Genomic DNA, 16,703 nt, shown 5'->3' with positions numbered 1-16,703 from the left:
TCCTAGACTGTGAGCCCGTTGTTGGGTAGGGACCGTCTCTATATGTTGCCAACTTGGACTTCCCAAGCGCTTAGTCCAGTGCTCTGCACACAGTAAGCGCTCAATAAATACGATTGAATTGGATTGAATTGAACTGAGGCCCAGAGAAGTGAAGTGACTTGCCCATTGATTCATTCAATCGTATTTATTGAGCGCTTACTGTGTGCAGAGCACTTGGGAAGTACGAGTTGGCAACATATAGAGACGGTCCCTACCCAACAGCGGGCTCACAGTCTAGAAGGGGGAGACAGACAACAAAACGAAACATATAAACCAAATCAAATAAATAGAATATGTACAAGTAAAATAAATAGAGTAATAAATCTGTACAAACATATATACACATAAACAGGTGCTGTGGGGAGGGGAAGGAGGTAAGGCAGGGGGGATGGGGAGGGGGAGGAGCGGGAGAGGAAGGAGGGGGCTCAGTCTGGGAAGGCCTCCTGGAGGAGGTGAGCTCTCAGTAGGGCTTTGAAGAAGCCCAAGGTCACCCGGCCGGGCATGAGAAGCAGTGTGGCTTAGTGGAAAGAGCACGGGCCCACGGGATTCAGAGTCAGAGGTCCTAAGTTCTAATCCCACCTCCGCCACTTGTCATTTGTGTGACTTTGGGCAAGTCACTTCACTTCCCTGTGCCTCAGTGACTTCATCTGTAAAATAGGGATTAAGACTGTGAGCCCCACGTGGGCCACCTGATTACCCCGTATCTACCCTAGAGCTTAAAACAGTGCTCGGCACATAGTAAGCGCTTAACAAATGCCATCATCATCATCATCATTATTATTTTTATTATCATTATTATGCAGAGCTGGTATTAGAACCCAGGCCCGGGCTCCAGCTGCTATGCTGCTTCACTAGGCCAGGCTGATTCCCCTCCAAATGAGCCTGGGCCGGATGGCCCGGTGCCGGGCGATGGAGGTGGGGTGAGTGTGTGTGTGTGTGTCTTTCTGTCTGGGTGAGGGGGCCCAGGTTCCCCCCCAACTCTGACCAAGTGAGTGGGGGAAGGAGGAAAGGAGCCGAGGGCCCAATCAGTGGGCTGGCGCGGGCACGGGCTTGGCCGTGGCCTTGTGCGTGGGCACGTTCTCCCCCGAGCGCCCACCCCGGCCCGGGGAGCGGGTCTTACCGGTGGCTTTCCGGGGGCTCCGGTGGAAAATGGACGAATCTCCTTCGGCGGCGTTGGCGGCGGGGCCGGGCCGGGCCTGGGCCGAGGTCACGCTCAGCTTCTGGGCCTCGTCCCTGCGGGGGGGAAGGAGGAGCCGGTCCGTCCCACAGCTCCTTCCCGGTTGGGCAGCGCAGCCCCCTCGGGCTGTTAACAGCTCCCGCCCCGACACCTCTCGCGCCGCCCAGGTGCCACGCGGACTACAGCGGGCAACGGGCGCTGGGCAGACACGGTGAAGACAACCCAGGGGCCCTGGGCAGGTGCACTGTTGGCACCAGAAGCTGGGCAGACAACCTGCAGACACGGGGCGGACCCTACACAGACACCACAGTGACGATGTGCAGATGCCACGTAGACGTCGGGCAGGCGCCATCCACACACTGCCCGGATGCTGGGCAGAGAGCACCCAGAGGCCGCGGCTCCGTGTCTGCCCGGCTCCGCTGGCGGGGAGGACTCCCGCATCCGAGCGTCAGTGGCCGGCGGCCCCGAGAACATCATCATCAATCATATTTATTGAGCGCTTACTGTGTGCAGAGCACTGTACTAAGCGCTTGGGAAGTACAAATTGGCAACATATAGAGACAGTCCCTACCCAACAGTGGGCTCACAGTCTAAAAGGCTGTGAGCTCATATTCTAAAAGAATATGAATTCAACTTAGTGCAGGGTCAGTAACCAATCAATCAGTCGTATTTATTGAGCGCTTACTGTGTTTACTAAGCGCTTGGGAAGTACAAGTTGGCATCAAAGGAGAACTGAATGTACCTGGGGCCCCTCTCATCTCCACTGCAGATGGAGTGACACCTCAAGTGCCCCCAACTCTCCAAGGTGGCACACTTACCCATCTTCCAAAGGACCCTGCTGTAATAATAATAATAATTACGGTATTTGTTAAGCGCCTACCATGTGCCAAGCACCGCTCCAGGCACTAGGGTAGATACAAGGTACTCAGGCTGTCCCACATGGAGCTCACAGACCTAATCCCCATTTTACAAATGAGGGAACTGAGGCCCAGAGAACATGGTTTGGGAGCCCCCCGGGGAGGCCCCGCGAGGCGGCGGGGGGCCTCGGCTGACCTGAGGGTGCTCTCCAGGGAGACGGTGGACTCCCCGAGGGTCGTGCGGTACACGTTCGCCTCCTCGATGTACGTGTTGTTGCAGTTCAGGGATCGCTGGGGAGACAGAGAGGGGATCCCCGCCCGGGTCACCGAGGCAGGAGACGCGCCTGGTCCGCCACAACCCGCACGACCGCAGGAATCCCCGGATCCCACCGCGTGGTCCACACTGGGGCGGACCTTCTCCCAAGACAGGGAGCACCTCAGCCATTCGGGAAGGCCCGGGACCGCGACCGCCCGTCCCGTGGCCCTCTTCCTCCATGGCCTCCCTCCTGCAGAAGGACTGGCCCCCTGGAGAAGGGCTGCCCTTCTGGAGAAGGATTGGCCCCCTGAACATCCATGAGGGTTTTCAATCAATCAATCAATCAATCAATCGTATTTATTGAGCGCTTACTTTGTGCAGAGCACTGTACTAGGCGATTGGGAAGTACAAGTTGGCAACATATAGAGACAGTCCCTACCCAACAGTGGGCTCACGGTCTAAAAGCCTCTCACTCAGGCCGGAGCCCCCCTCTGCCTGGGAAGAACTAGGAGGGGTTAGTACAGTGCTCTGCACATAGTAAGCGCTCAATAAATACGATTGATGATGGTCCTGTGGGCCCCGAGGCCCGGTGGGGACATTCCTCCGGAGTTAATTAATTACTTAATTAATGATGGCATTTGTTAAGCGCTTACTATGTGCAAAGCACTGTTCTAAGCGCTGGGGAGGTTACAAGGTGATCAGGTTGTCCCACGGGGGGCTCACAGTCTTCATCCCCATTTTCCAGATGAGGGAACTGAGGCCCGGAGAAGTGGAGTGACTTGCCCAAAGTCACACAGCTGACAATTGCGTGGCTCGGTGGAAAGAGCGCGGGCTTGGGAGTCAGAGGTTATGGGTTCGAATCCCGCCTCCCCCATATGTCTGCTGCGTGACCTTGGGCAAGTCACTTCACTTCTCTGTGCCTCAGTTCCCTCATCTGCAAAATGGGGATTAAGACTGTGAGCCCCACGTGGGACAACCTCCTCTCCTTATGTTCCCCCCAGCGCTCAGAACAGTGCTTTGCACATAGTAAGCGCTTAACAAATACCAACATTATTATTATTATTAATTGGTGGAGCCGGGATTCAAACCCGTGACCTCTGACTCCAAAGCCGGGGCTTTTTCCACTGAGCCACGCTGCGTTGAGCTGTGGAATTGAGAGCCCCTTCCTTCCTGTCACTAGAATGGGCGGGTTTTATCAGTTCTTTTACAGTATTTGTTAAGTGCTTATGTGCCAGGCACTGTTCTAAACGCTGGGGGTAGATCCAGTTGGACACAGTCCCTGTCCCACAGGGGGCTTGCAGGTTTAATTCCCATTTTACAGATGAGGTAACTGAGACCCAGAGAAGTGACTTGCCCAAGGTCACAAAGCAGACAAGCGGTGGATGCGGATGGACTGTGAGCCCACTGTTGGGTAGGGACCGTCTCCGTATGTTGCCAACTTGTACTTCCCAAGCGCTTAGTACAGTGCTCTGCACACAGTAAGCGCTCAATAAATACGATTGATTGATTGATTGATTGATGCGGAATTAGAACCCAGGTCCCTCTGATTCCCAGGCCCAGGTGCTAACTACTAGGCCAAGCTGCTTCTCTGGAGTCATTACATCGTTCACAGCCTCCAAACTCAACAACTCGGGCCCTGGCTAAAACATCATCATCAGTCATCATCAATCGTATTTATTGAGCGCTTACTGTGTGCAGAGCACTGTACTAAGCGCTTGGGAAGGACAAGTTGGCAACATATAGAGACAGTCCCTACCCAACAGTGGGTTCACAGTCTAAAACACCCGCTCAGAAAGGCGCTAAAACACTGCCTCTGTCGCGGACCCATCCGCATGCTGCGGGCGGGGACTTGGCACGGGGTTCGGGGAGTGCTCTGCACACAGTAAGCGCTCAATAAATACGATTGATTGATTGAGTGGGCGGTGGGGGCGGGACACCCTCACTACCCAGGCTGGGGTGGGGTGGGGGGGCAAGGGGAAGCTCCTTGAGGGCAGAGATCGTGTCTACTTTGCTATACTCCCCCAAGCGCTTAGTACAGTGCTCTGCACACAGTAAGTGCTCAATAAATATGATTGATTGATTGATTGATGCGGAATTAGAACCCAGGTCCCTCTGATTCCCAGGCCCGGGCTCTAACTATTAGGCCAAGCTGCTTCTCTGGAGTCATTACATCGTTCACAGCCTCCAAACTCAACAACTCGGGCCCCGGCTAAAACATCATCATCAATCCTCATCAATCGTATTTACTGAGCGCTTACTGTGTGCAGAGCACTGTACTAAGCGCTTGGGAAGGACAAGTTGGCAACATATAGAGACAGTCCCTACCCAATAGTGGGCTCACAGTCTAAAACACCCGCTCAGAAAGGCGCTAAAACACTGCCTCTGTCGCGGACCCATCCGCACGCTGCGGGCGGGGACTTGGCACGGGGTTCGGGGAGTGCTCTGCACACAGTAAGCGCTCAATAAATACGATTGATTGATTGATTGAGTGGGCGGTGGGGGCGGGACACCCACACTGCCCAGGCTGGGGGGGGGGTGGGGGTGGGGGGGCAAGGGGAAGCTCCTTGAGGGCAGAGATCGTGTCTACTTTGCTATCCTCCCCCAAGCGCTTAGTACAGTGCTCTGCACACAGTAAGTGCTCAATAAATATGATTGATTGATTGATTGATGCGGAATTAGAACCCAGGTCCCTCTGATTCCCAGGCCCGGGCTCTAACTACTAGGCCAAGCTGCTTCTCTGGAGTCATTACATCGTTCACAGCCTCCAAACTCAACAACTCGGGCCCCGGCTAAAACATCATCATCAATCCTCATCAATCGTATTTACTGAGCGCTTACTGTGTGCAGAGCACTGTACTAAGCGCTTGGGAAGGACAAGTTGGCAACATATAGAGACAGTCCCTACCCAATAGTGGGCTCACAGTCTAAAACACCCGCTCAGAAAGGCGCTAAAACACTGCCTCTGTCGCGGACCCATCCGCACGCTGCGGGCGGGGACTTGGCACGGGGTTCGGGGAGTGCTCTGCACACAGTAAGCGCTCAATAAATACGATTGATTGATTGATTGAGTGGGCGGTGGGGGCGGGACACCCTCACTACCCAGGCTGGGGTGGGATGGGGGGCAAGGGGAAGCTCCTTGAGGGCAGAGATCGTGTCTACTTTGCTATCCTCCCCCAGGCGCTCAGTACAGCACTCTGCACACCGCAGACTGTAAACTCCTTGAGAGCTGCGATTGTTTTTTTTTTTTTTCTTTTGGGATGGTATTTGTTAAGCACTTACTATGTGCAAAGCCCTGTTCTAAGCACTGGGGGGGATACAAGGTGATCAGGTTGTCCCACGTGGGGCTCACAGTCTTCATCCCCCTTTTGCAGATGAGGTAACTGAGGCCCAGACTGAGCCCCTTCCTTCCTCCCCCCTCGTCCCCCTCTCCGTCCCCCCCATCTTACCTCCTTCCCTTCCCCACAGCACCTGTATATATGGATAGATGTTTGTACATATTTATTACTCTATTTATTTATGTATTTATTTTACTTGTACATATCTATTCTATTGATTTTATTTTGTTAGTATGTTGGGTTTTGTTCTGTGTCTCCCCCTTTTAGACTGTGAGCCCACTGTTGGGTAGGGACTGTCTCTATATGTTGCCAATTTGTACTTCCCAAGCGCTTAGTACAGTGCTCTGCACACAGTAAGCGCTCAATAAATACGGTTGATGATGATGATGATGATGATGAAGTGACTTGCCCAAGGTCACACAGCTGACAAGTGGCGGAGCCGGGATTCGAACCCACGTCCTCTGACTCCCAAGGCCCGCGCTCTTTCCACCGAGCCACACTGATCGTTAGGGAAGCAGCGTGGCTCAGTGGAAAGAGCCCGGGCTCTGGAGGCAAGAGGTTGTGGGTTCAAATCCCGGCTCCGCCACTTGTCAGCTGGGTGACTTTGGGCAAGTCACTTCAATCAATCGTATTTCTTGAGCGCTTACTATGTGCAGAGCACTGTACTAAGCGCTTCACTTCTCTGGGCCTCAGTTCCCTCATCTGCAAAACGGGGATGAAGACTGTGAGCCCCACGTGGGACAACCTGGTTACCTTGTATCCACCCCAGCGCTTAGAACAGTGCTTTGCACATAGTAAGCACTTAACAAATACCAACATTATTATTATTGTTACTGGGCTCTGCAGACAGAAGGCCCCACGAGGGCAGGATTTGTGTCTACAATATTGGACTCTCATCATCATCATCAATCGTATTTATTGAGCGCCTACTATGTGCAGAGCACTGTACTAAGCGCTTGGGAAGGACAAATTGGCAACATCTAGAGACAGTCCCTACCCAACAGTGGGCTCACCGTCTAAAAGGGGGAGACGGAGAACAAAACCAAACATACTAACAAAATAAAATAAATAGAATAGATATGTACAAGTAAAATAAATAAATAGAGTAATAAATATGTACAAAAATATATATACATATATACAGGTGCTGTGGGGAAGGGAAGGAGGTAAGATGGGGGGATGGAGGGGGGACGAGGGGGAGAGGAAGGAAGGGGCTCAGTCTGGAGGAGGCCTCTCCTACAGTGCTCAGTACAATGTTCTGCACACGGTAGAGTGGGGGGCAGGGATTGTGCCTGCTACCTTTACTGGACTCTCCTAAGCACTTAGTACACTGCTCTGGGCCTTGTAGACCGTAAGGTCCCCGAGGGCAGGGATCTTGTCGACCGATTCCTTTGGGCTCTCCCAGTCCAGTCCAGTCCAGTGGTCTGTGAACTGAGTATACAGACCAGTCCAGTCCAGTGGTCCGTGAACTGAGTCAATAGGACGGATTGAGGGCCGGCGGTGTGGACACTCACGGTGAGCAGCGTGGCTCGGGTGGCGGTCGACTCGTCCGGACGGGGCTTCTTCCCGCTCAGCGCGCTCTTCAGGTGCCGGCGGACTTCTCCGTCGAACACGCAGTGGAAAAGGAAGACGAAGAGCCCCTGCCGCGCCGAGAGGCCAGAGGGGGAAGATGTCAGTCCCGGCGCAGCCCCCCCGCCCAGTCGGGGCAAGGGGGTCCGGCGGTGGGCTGCGCGGGACGTCTCGGCTGGACGGTTGTGGCTTCGGGCCCGAGATCTCTGGACCGTCGTGGGCGGGGAATGGGTCTGTTTATTCATCATCAATCGTATTTATCGAGCGCTTACTGTGTGCAGAGCACTGGACTAAGCGCTTGGGAAGTACAAATTGGCAACGTATAGAGACGGTCCCTACCCAACGGTGGGCTCGCAGTCTAAAAGGGGGAGACAGAGAACAAAACCAAACATACTAACAGAATAAAATAAATAGAATAGATATGTTTATTGCTGTACTGCACTCTCCCAAGTGCTCAGTACAGTGCTTGGCACCCAAGAAATACCACTGAATAAACGATCTGGAGAGAGCACTCCCGTGCGCACACATTCACGCGTGCGTGCACACACAGACACCACGCACCTGCCCCACCAACCCAAAGGTTGGACCGAGAGACCCCCCGGATGGAAAGATACGACCCCCAGCTCGGGCCGGGGAGGGGCCCGATTTGTACTTCCCAAGCGCTTAGTACAGTGCTCCGCACATAGTAAGCGCTCAACAAATACGATGGATGATGATGCTCCCACCTGTACGCAGGTGAAGGCGGCGAAGAGGTAGTGGAAAGCCAGGCCGTCGCCGTTGACCGCCATCAGCCCCAGCAGCCACGTGGCGCTGACCAGAAGCAGCAGGAGGAAGGCCGTCCTCAGGACGGAGCTGGGGAGGAAACGGAGGGGCTTGGCACCCGGGGGGGGAAGCCCCCCGCCGACCCGTTGGGAGCCCCTTCTAATAATAATAATTAATAATAATTGGCATTTGTTAAGCGCTTACTCTGTGCAAAGCACCGTTCTAAGCGCTGGGGAGGATACAGGCTGATCAGGTTGTCCCACGTGGGACTGTGAGCCCACTGTTGGGTAGGGACTGCCTCTATACGTTGGAGAAGCAGCGTGGCTCAGTGGAAAGAGCCTGGGCTTTGGAGTCAGAGGTCCTGGGTTCAAATCCCGGCTCCGCCAAATGTCTGCTGTGTGACCTTGGGCAAGTCACTCAGTTACCTCATCTGTAAAATGGGGATTGACTGGGAGCCCCACGTGGGACAACTTAATCACCTTGTGTCCTCCCCAGCGCTTAGAACAGTGCTTTGCACATAGTAAGCGCTTAACAAATGCCATTATCATTATTATTATTATATATGTTGCCAACTTGTACTTATGTTGCCAACTTGTACTTCCCAAGCGCTTAGTACAGTGCTCTGCAATAAATACAATTGATGATGATGATGATGTTGCCAACTTGTACTTCCCAAGCACTTAGTACAGTGCTCTGCAATAAATACAATTGATGATGATGATGATGTTGCCAACTTGTACTCCCCAAGCGCTTAGTACAGTGCTCTGCACACGGTAAGCGCTCAATAAATACGATTGATGATGATGTTGCCAACTTGTACTTCCCAAGCGCTTAGTACAGTGCTCTGCACGCAGTAAGCGCTCAATAAACACGACTGATTGACAAACGACCGAATACGTGAATCCCACGGGCATTTGGAGCCGGGGCCCCCGACTTACCCGATCCCCCCCCTCTCAAAGGTCCGCTGTCTCTTCCGGCAGGCCGCCTTCGCCGACAGGACGAAGATGCCAGTGTTGATCTGAAAGGCGGCGGAGGAACGCGAAAAGGCAAGGTGATTCCCGTCCCGCGCTCTGCACCCGGGACGCCCTCGGTAAACACCACCGACGAGTGATGGATTCCCTTGTCCCGAGCGTGTTGGAGCAGTCCAGGACACGGCTTCTCTGAATCAACCTCGCTCCTGCTCGGTCCCACACGTGTGGGAGGGCGGGCGATGCCTCGGGCCGGGGCGGGGGACTGTGGGACACTTGTTTGAGCGACTCCAGGCCCGGGGGACGGTGCCCGGGGCTGGCAAAGGACGAGGGAGGCGTGCGTCACTAACAAGGCCCGGGCCACGGGAGGGTGAATCTCCATGGAGATGGATCCATCTTGGCCTCTGCTCAGTCACTCAGTCAATCGTAAGCTCGTCTATTTATTATTTATTCTACTTGTACCTATCTATTCTACTTATTTTATTTTGTTAGTATGTTTGGTTTTGTTCTCTGTCTCCCCCTTCTAGCCCGCTGTTGGGTAGCGACCGTCTCTATATGTTGCCAACTTGTCCTTCCCAAGCGCTCAGTCCAGTGCTCTGCACACAGTAAGCGCTCAACAGATATGATTGATTGATTGATAGAAGCAGCGTGGCTCAGTGGAAAGAGCACGGGCTTTGGAGTAAGGGGTTATGGGTTCGAATCCCGACTCCACCACGTCTGCTGTGTGACCTCGGGCAAGTCGCTTCACTTCTCTGAGCCTCAGTTACCTCATCTGTAAAACGGGGATTAAGGCTGTGAGCCCCACGTGGGACAACTTGATCACCTTGTGTCCCCCCCGCCCAGCGCTTAGAACAGTGCTCTGCACATAGTAAGTGCTTAACAAATGCCATCATTATTATTATTATTATTGATTGATTGATCGTCATGGCATATTGCCTTGTCCTCTCCCAAGCGCTTAGTACAGTGCCCCTCACACTGTAAGCGCTCAGTAAATACCACTGATTGATGGATGAGGCGACGTGAAGAAATGGGGGCTGGGCGGCGGAGGAGGGAATCGAGCTGGGGGAGCCTTCCTGGCCGAAATTCATTCATTCAATCGTATTTATTGAGTGCTTACTGTGTGCAAAGCACTGAACTAAGCGCTTGGGAAGGACAAGTCGGCAACATATAGAGACGGTCCCTCCCCAACAATGGGCTCGCAGTCTAGAAAGGGGAGACAGGCAACAAAACAAAACAAGTGGACAGGTGACAAAACAAGAAGCAGCATGGCTCAGTGGAAAGAGCCCGGGCTTTGGAGTCAGAGGTCATGGGTTCAAACCCCGGCTCCGCCACTTGTCAGCTGTGTGACTTTGGGCAAGTCACTTCACTTCTCTGGGCCGCCTTGTACTTCCCAAGCGCTTAGTACAGTGCTCTGCACACAGTAAGCGCTCCATAAATACGATTGATTGATTGTGCCTCAGTTACCTCAGCTGTAAACTGGGGATTAAGACTGTGAGCCCCCCGTGGGACAACCTGATCACCTTGTAACCTTCCCAGCGCTTAGAACAGTGCTTTGCACATAGTAAGCGCTTAATAAATGCCATCATTATTATTATTATGTAAACAGGTTCAGAAATGACCGAACGATCTGCGGAGGCGGCCTCTCTGGCCTTCTAGACCGTGAGCCCACTGTTGGGTAGGGACTGTCTCTATGTGTTGCCAACTTGGACTTCCCAAGCGCTTAGTACAGTGCTCTGCACACAGTAAGCGCTCAATAAATATGATTGATTGATTGATTGATTGATTGTGAGCCCATTGTTGGGTAGGGACCGTCTCTATATGTTGCCAACTCGTACTTCCCAAGCGCTTAGTACAGTGCTCTGCACACAGTAAGCGCTCAATAAATACGATTGATTGATTGATTGATTGATTGACAGGGCTGGCTAGGCACCCCCGGGGGTCCATCTGTCTGTCTGTGGCAGTTCAGGCTCATCTTTCCCTCAGGCCCAAAGTGGGGAATAAGAGCCGTGGGAGTCTCCCATCGCCGAGGTGAGCTAAGAATTCCCCAAGTCAGTTGGTCAATCGTATTTATTGAGCACTTACTGTGCACGGAGCACTGTACCGAGCGCTCGGGGGAGGGCAAGAGAACAATAAACAGACACATTCCCTGGCCCCAGCGAGCTTACAGTCTGTCTAGAGCGGGAGACGGGCTCCGCGGAGGATTCCCGGCAGGCGATCAATCAATCAATCGTATTTATTGAGCGCTTACTGTGTGCAGAGCACTGGACTAGGCGCTTGGGAAGTACAAGTCGGCAACATCTACGAAGGCGATGAAAGCAAAGGGCCGGGCCTGTCTCCCGGTCGCTTACCATAACCACGATCCCGATGGGTCCGGCAAAACTCCAGATCAGGGTGTCGTGGACCGACAGCCAGCAGAAGTCGGGGTTCCCGTAGCCCTGGGGGTCCAAGCCCACCGCGAGCCCTGAGAGGCGAAGAAGACAGGCAGACCCTCAGTTACCCAGATCTGGCCGGTGCCCCGACCTCGGAGCCCCTTCCTTCCTCTCATCATCATCAATCGTATTTATTGAGCACTTACTGTGTGCAGAGCACTGTACTAAGCGCTTGGGAAGTACAAGTTGGCAACACACAGAGACAGTCCCTACCCAACAGTGGGCTCACAGTCTCCCCCTCGTCCCCCTCTCCATCCCCCCCATCTTACCTCCGTCCCTTCCCCACAGCACCTGTATATACGTTTGTACATATTTATTGCTCTATTTATTTATTTTACTTGTACATATCTATTTATTTTATTTTGTTAGTATGTTTGGTTTTGTTCTCTGTCTCCCCCTTTTAGACTGTGAGCCCACTGTTGGGTAGGGACTGTCTCTATATGTTGCCAACTTGTACTTCCCAAGCGCTTAGGACAGTGCTCTGCACACAGTAAGCGCTCAATAAATACGATTGATGATAATGCTAGGCACTATACTAAGTGCTGGGGTGGATACAGGCAAATTGGGTTGGACTCTAGGCCCTGCCTAGTTTAGTTCCGTGTTGCCGATACAGATTCCGGGTTACGTGTCGCGGCTTCCCTGATGTAGAGTGAGACGTAGCCTGGGTTTTCTTCATCATCATCAATCGTATTTATTGAGCGCTTACTATGTGCAGAGCACTGTACTAAGCACTTGGGAAATACAAATTGGCAACACATAGAGACAGTCCCTACCCAACAGTGGGCTCACAGTCTAAAAGGGGGAGCCAGAGAACAAAACCAAGCATACCAACAAAACAAAATAAATAGAATAGATATGTACAAGTAAAATAAATAAATAAATAGAGTAATAAATCTGTACAAACATATATACATCTATGCAGGTGCTGTGGGGAAGGGAAGGAGGTAAGATGGGGGGGATGGAGAGGGGGACGAGGGGGAGTCAGTTCTTCAGACTGACTACCGGTCCTTGGCCCCTGGCCGATCGATCGATCGATCCTTTCTAATTACTCCTTTACATCCCTCCCGCCCCTCTTCTATCACACTGCCAAAAACAGGGAGGGGATGGACAGAGTCACTTTCCGTGTGTCTCTCCAGTTGAGAGGGTTAGGAGTCGAAGACTTAGAATTCACTACGGGCAAGGAACACGTCTGCTAACTCTGTTGTACTGTCCTCTCCCAAGAGCTCAGTATAGTCCCGTTGTTGGGTAGGGACCGTCTCTATACGTTGCCGACTTGGACTTCCCAAGCGCTTAGTAACAGTGCTCTGCACACAGAAAGCGCTCAATAAATACGATTGAATGAATGAATGAATAGTGCTCTGCACATAGCGCTTAATTGGACCCTTTTAGACTGTGAGCCCACTGTTGGGTAGGGACTGTCTCTATATGTTGCCAATTTGTACTTCCCAAGCGCTTAGTACAGTGCTCTGCACATAGTAAGCGTTCAAATATGATTGATGATGATGATGATGACAAGGATGGAGTCAGACTGGGATCGAGTCTGATCTTCACTCAGGAAGCGGCACGGCGTAGTGGATAAATCCTGGGAGTCGGAAGGTCACGGGTTCCAGTCCTGGCTCCGCCACTTGTCTGCCGTGTGACCTTGGGCATGTCACTTCACTTCTCTGTGCCTCAGTGACCTCCTCTGTAAAATGGGGATCGAGACCAGGAGCCCCCTGTGGGATATTTACTCTTCTATTTATTTTGTTAATGATGTGCGTCTAGCTTTAATTCTATTTGTTCCACGTTTTGTTTTGTTGTCTCTCTCCCCCTTCTAGACTGTGAGCCCGTTGTTAGGGAGAGACCTTCTCTATATGTTGCCAACATGGACTTCTCAAGCGCTTAGTACAGTGCTCTGCACACAGTAAGCGCTCAATAAATATTATTGAAAGAATGAATGAATGACAGGGGACTGTGTCCAACCGGATTTGCCTGTAGCCACCCCACAGCTTGGTACAGTGCCTGGCACATAGTAAGCGCTTAACAAATGCTACTACTATTATTATTATTAATTGAGGTGCAGGATCTGGGATTAGACGGCTGGTGGGAGCGAGGTTAGGCCAGAGATGGGGACCGGATTCCCATTTAGTCCATCCACGCTGGATGGGTGGACCTACCGGGAGCCCCTCTTCCCGCCACTGAGAGTCTGTGAAAAGGGGCGCTGGCCCTGCCTAGTCCCGCGTCCAAACGGGATAAAGATCGCTTTGTCAATCGATCCTTTCCAGTGACTCTGGGGAAAGAAAGAGACACTGCTTCGGTCAGGGGGTGGAGGAGCCGAAATAGTAGCCCTGTCAGGGGGTTAGCAGTTGGGGTCTACAGCTGCTGGGGCGGGGGGCGGCCCTGACAGTTCCTGGATCGACAGTGCTTTCCTGGCTCCCTTGTTTCGACATTTTCCAAGTCCTGACGTGGTGGCGAGTCACTCTTAGCCGGTGGCCATTCAAGGAAACTGCCCGGTGGATGGCGAATCCCGGTCGAAGGGCAACGGGGCCCGACGGCTTCGACCTCTAGACCCCATGTCCATGCCCGCGCTCCAGACTGCGGCCCATCGGAGGCACCCGGCTTGTGGCCGGGCCCCTGCCCCCTCGGCTGTCTGGTGGGGGGTGGCTGGGGGTTGGGGGAAAGAGGAAGGGGCCGCAAGACGGGCCTCGATCCCGCCTGCCTTCCCTGGTGGCACCCGAGGACGCGGGGCTGAGGAGAGGGAGAAAGCGGAAACGGAACGGGTAATAACAACAGTGATAACTGTGGCATTTCTAGACTGTGAGCCCACTGTTGGGTAGGGACTGCCTCTATATGTTACCAACTTGTACTTCCCAAGCGCTTAGTACAGTGCTCTGCACACAGTAAGCACTCCAATAAATACGATTGATTGATTTGTTAAGTGCTTACTATGTGCCAAGCACTGTTCTAAGCGCTGGGGTAGATACAAGGTCATCAAGTTGGACACAGTCCCTGTCCCACGTGAGGCCCACAGTCTTCATCCCCACTGTACGGATGAGGGAACCGAGAGAAGTGAAGCGACTTGGCCAAGGTCACACAGCAGACGCGCGGCAGAGGCGGGATTAGAACCCGCATCCCCTGACTCCCGGGGCCAGGCTCTTTGTGCTAGGCCGCGCTGTGAGCCGTGGGCCCTGTCCTGAGTGGGAGCGGGGAGAGGCCGTCCTCTTCTGACGGGCCCGGGGCTCCGTTCCCTCCCGCTCCTGCTCCATAAGTGCAGCTCAGCCTGCCTGCACGCCTCTTTTCCCTCCCCATGGTAAAGATTTCCGGTCCAATTCGCCCACCCTTCGGGAGCCATGCCGGAAACAGGAGGGATGGGGAAAAGCGGGGGGGAAACAATACTCCAACGGACCCCCAGGGTAAGACCTTACCTGTTATGACGGCGGGAATCCCCCACCCGATGACGTAGTAGAATCTCATGGGCCCAAAATTGATGTTCCTGACTTCGGTCAGCATACGGTAGATGTGAAGCCCTTCCACAAACATCCAGGCGAAGGTGGCCATGTAGAAGTAGTGCAGAAGGATGGCGGTCACCGTGCACCCAAACTGGAGAGGGGGAGGAGGGGTGTGAGGCAACTCCAGGGCCCACAGCAGCCTTTGGTGGAGGAGGAGGAGGAGGAGAGATGGGCCCTTTTTCCAACTTTCCCTCGGTGGAGGAGGAGGAGCAGAACGAGGAAGGAAGAGGAGGAAGGAGGACAAGGAGGAAGCAGAAGGAGGACAAAGTGGGGGAAGGAGGAGAGGGAAGAGAAGGAGGAGGGCAAGGAAGGGGAGGAAGAGGAGATCAAGCCAAACATGACACAGAGTACAGGACGGAGTCACAGAGCTGGGGTCTGTGCGGGTTAATCTCGGCCTGGACGCCTCAGTTACCCGGGTGGCATCGAGAAGTCTCGTGACAGGATGTCGGTGAGAACTGGAGGCAGGAATGCGGAGAGCGGGGGGCTGCTGCCCACCTGGCCGCAGGCCATTCCCTGCCCCGGGAGACCAAGGGCTGTGGAGCGGGAGAAGCGGGTGGTGTCGGGGGTGCCCAGCCCAGGAAGAAGGGGATCCGTCTGGAACCTCCGGGTGGTCCCAGGCCCCAACAAGGCCCGGTCTGTTGGACCAGGGAGTGGCCTGGCTCCATCGGGTTGGGAGTGAGGATGCGAGGGTTTGGCCGGCCCCTGCGTGCCCGGACTCCTGCCCGTGACGTCCCGCCCTTCCCCACCAAGAACAAAGACAAAAATGCTCCTGTACCATAAATCATCACCGATCGCCAGTAATCCGGGGGCTGGAATTCTCCCCCAGAAACGTGATTGCCAGTTTACAGAAACTCATAAAAGCTCGGCCCGATGCCAAGCGCCTCCCGATTATTTGCGCAGCAACATTCCTCCTTCTCCTTTTCATGTTCATCGGGGCATGACTCTGTTACGAAAGCGCTCGTTCCGGGTAGGCCGGTGAATAATCGCTCACGGCATGTGAGGGGGCGGGGGGACTCAGACTCTCACCGCTCCAACTTCCAGCTCCTTCTCTCCTTTCCCGCCCTTTTCCCTCCTTCCCTCCAAGCGCCCGGGCCTACTGAGGAAGCGGGCCCGGAAACTAACAGCGGCCAAGGACTGCGCGGGGAGACTGGGCGGGGGGTGCCCGGGGTGGGGTGGTGCCCGGACGGAATCGGACAGGCCGGGGCAGTGGCGCTCGGCCGTGTCGGTGCGGAGAAGCAGAGAAGTTGGCAATATGTTGCCAACTTGTACTTCCCAAGCGCTTAGTACAGTGCTGTGCACACAGTAAGCACTCAATAAATACGAATGATTGATTGATTGAACCACGACGGCCCGGCAGCCCGGCCCGCCCTCGGCCTCTCACCGGATTTTCCGTCTGGTTGATGCCGACCACAAAGACCAGCTCGGAGAAGAAGAGCGCGGCTACCAGGTTTTTGTGGATGCTGTGCAGGTTGGAGCGCAGCGTGCGGATCAGGGCGAGGAGAAGGAAGGTGGTCAGCAGAGCTAGCAAGGACGCCGAAATGGTGGTGTACGTCACGATCTTCAGGGGCAGGACTTCTCCGTGCTGCGGGGGGGACCAAAGGAGGGATTAATAACAGCCATGATGGAATTTGTTAAGTGCTTACTACGTGCCGGGCACTGTACTGAGCCCTGAGGTGGATTCATTCGTATTCATTCATTCATTCATTCATTCAATCGTATTTACTGAGCGCTTACTGTGTGCAGAGCACTGGACTAAGCCCTTGGGAAGTCCAAGTTGGCAACATATAGACACGGTCCCTACCCGACAGCGGGCTCACAGTCTA

General features: G+C 53.8%; 1 protein-coding gene across 1 annotated transcript in view; it reads right to left on the bottom strand.

Annotated features, from left to right (window-relative positions):
• Positions 1–16,703, bottom strand: part of CELSR1 (cadherin EGF LAG seven-pass G-type receptor 1) — a 181,305-nt gene that overhangs the window by 9,865 nt on the left and 154,737 nt on the right. The window contains exons 24-31 of the mRNA XM_038756093.1: positions 16,262–16,462; positions 14,797–14,971; positions 11,312–11,424; positions 8,934–9,013; positions 7,959–8,085; positions 7,179–7,304; positions 2,270–2,364; positions 1,160–1,272 (exon numbers count right to left, since the gene is read on the bottom strand). Coding sequence (XP_038612021.1) covers positions 1,160–1,272; positions 2,270–2,364; positions 7,179–7,304; positions 7,959–8,085; positions 8,934–9,013; positions 11,312–11,424; positions 14,797–14,971; positions 16,262–16,462 — 1,030 coding nt within the window. The remainder of the gene's footprint in view (positions 1–1,159; positions 1,273–2,269; positions 2,365–7,178; positions 7,305–7,958; positions 8,086–8,933; positions 9,014–11,311; positions 11,425–14,796; positions 14,972–16,261; positions 16,463–16,703) is intronic.

Source organism: Tachyglossus aculeatus, chromosome 14, assembly GCF_015852505.1.
Source record: "Tachyglossus aculeatus isolate mTacAcu1 chromosome 14, mTacAcu1.pri, whole genome shotgun sequence".
Taxonomy (NCBI): Eukaryota; Metazoa; Chordata; class Mammalia; order Monotremata; family Tachyglossidae; genus Tachyglossus; species Tachyglossus aculeatus.
This window is presented reverse-complemented; position numbering and strand designations above follow the sequence as displayed.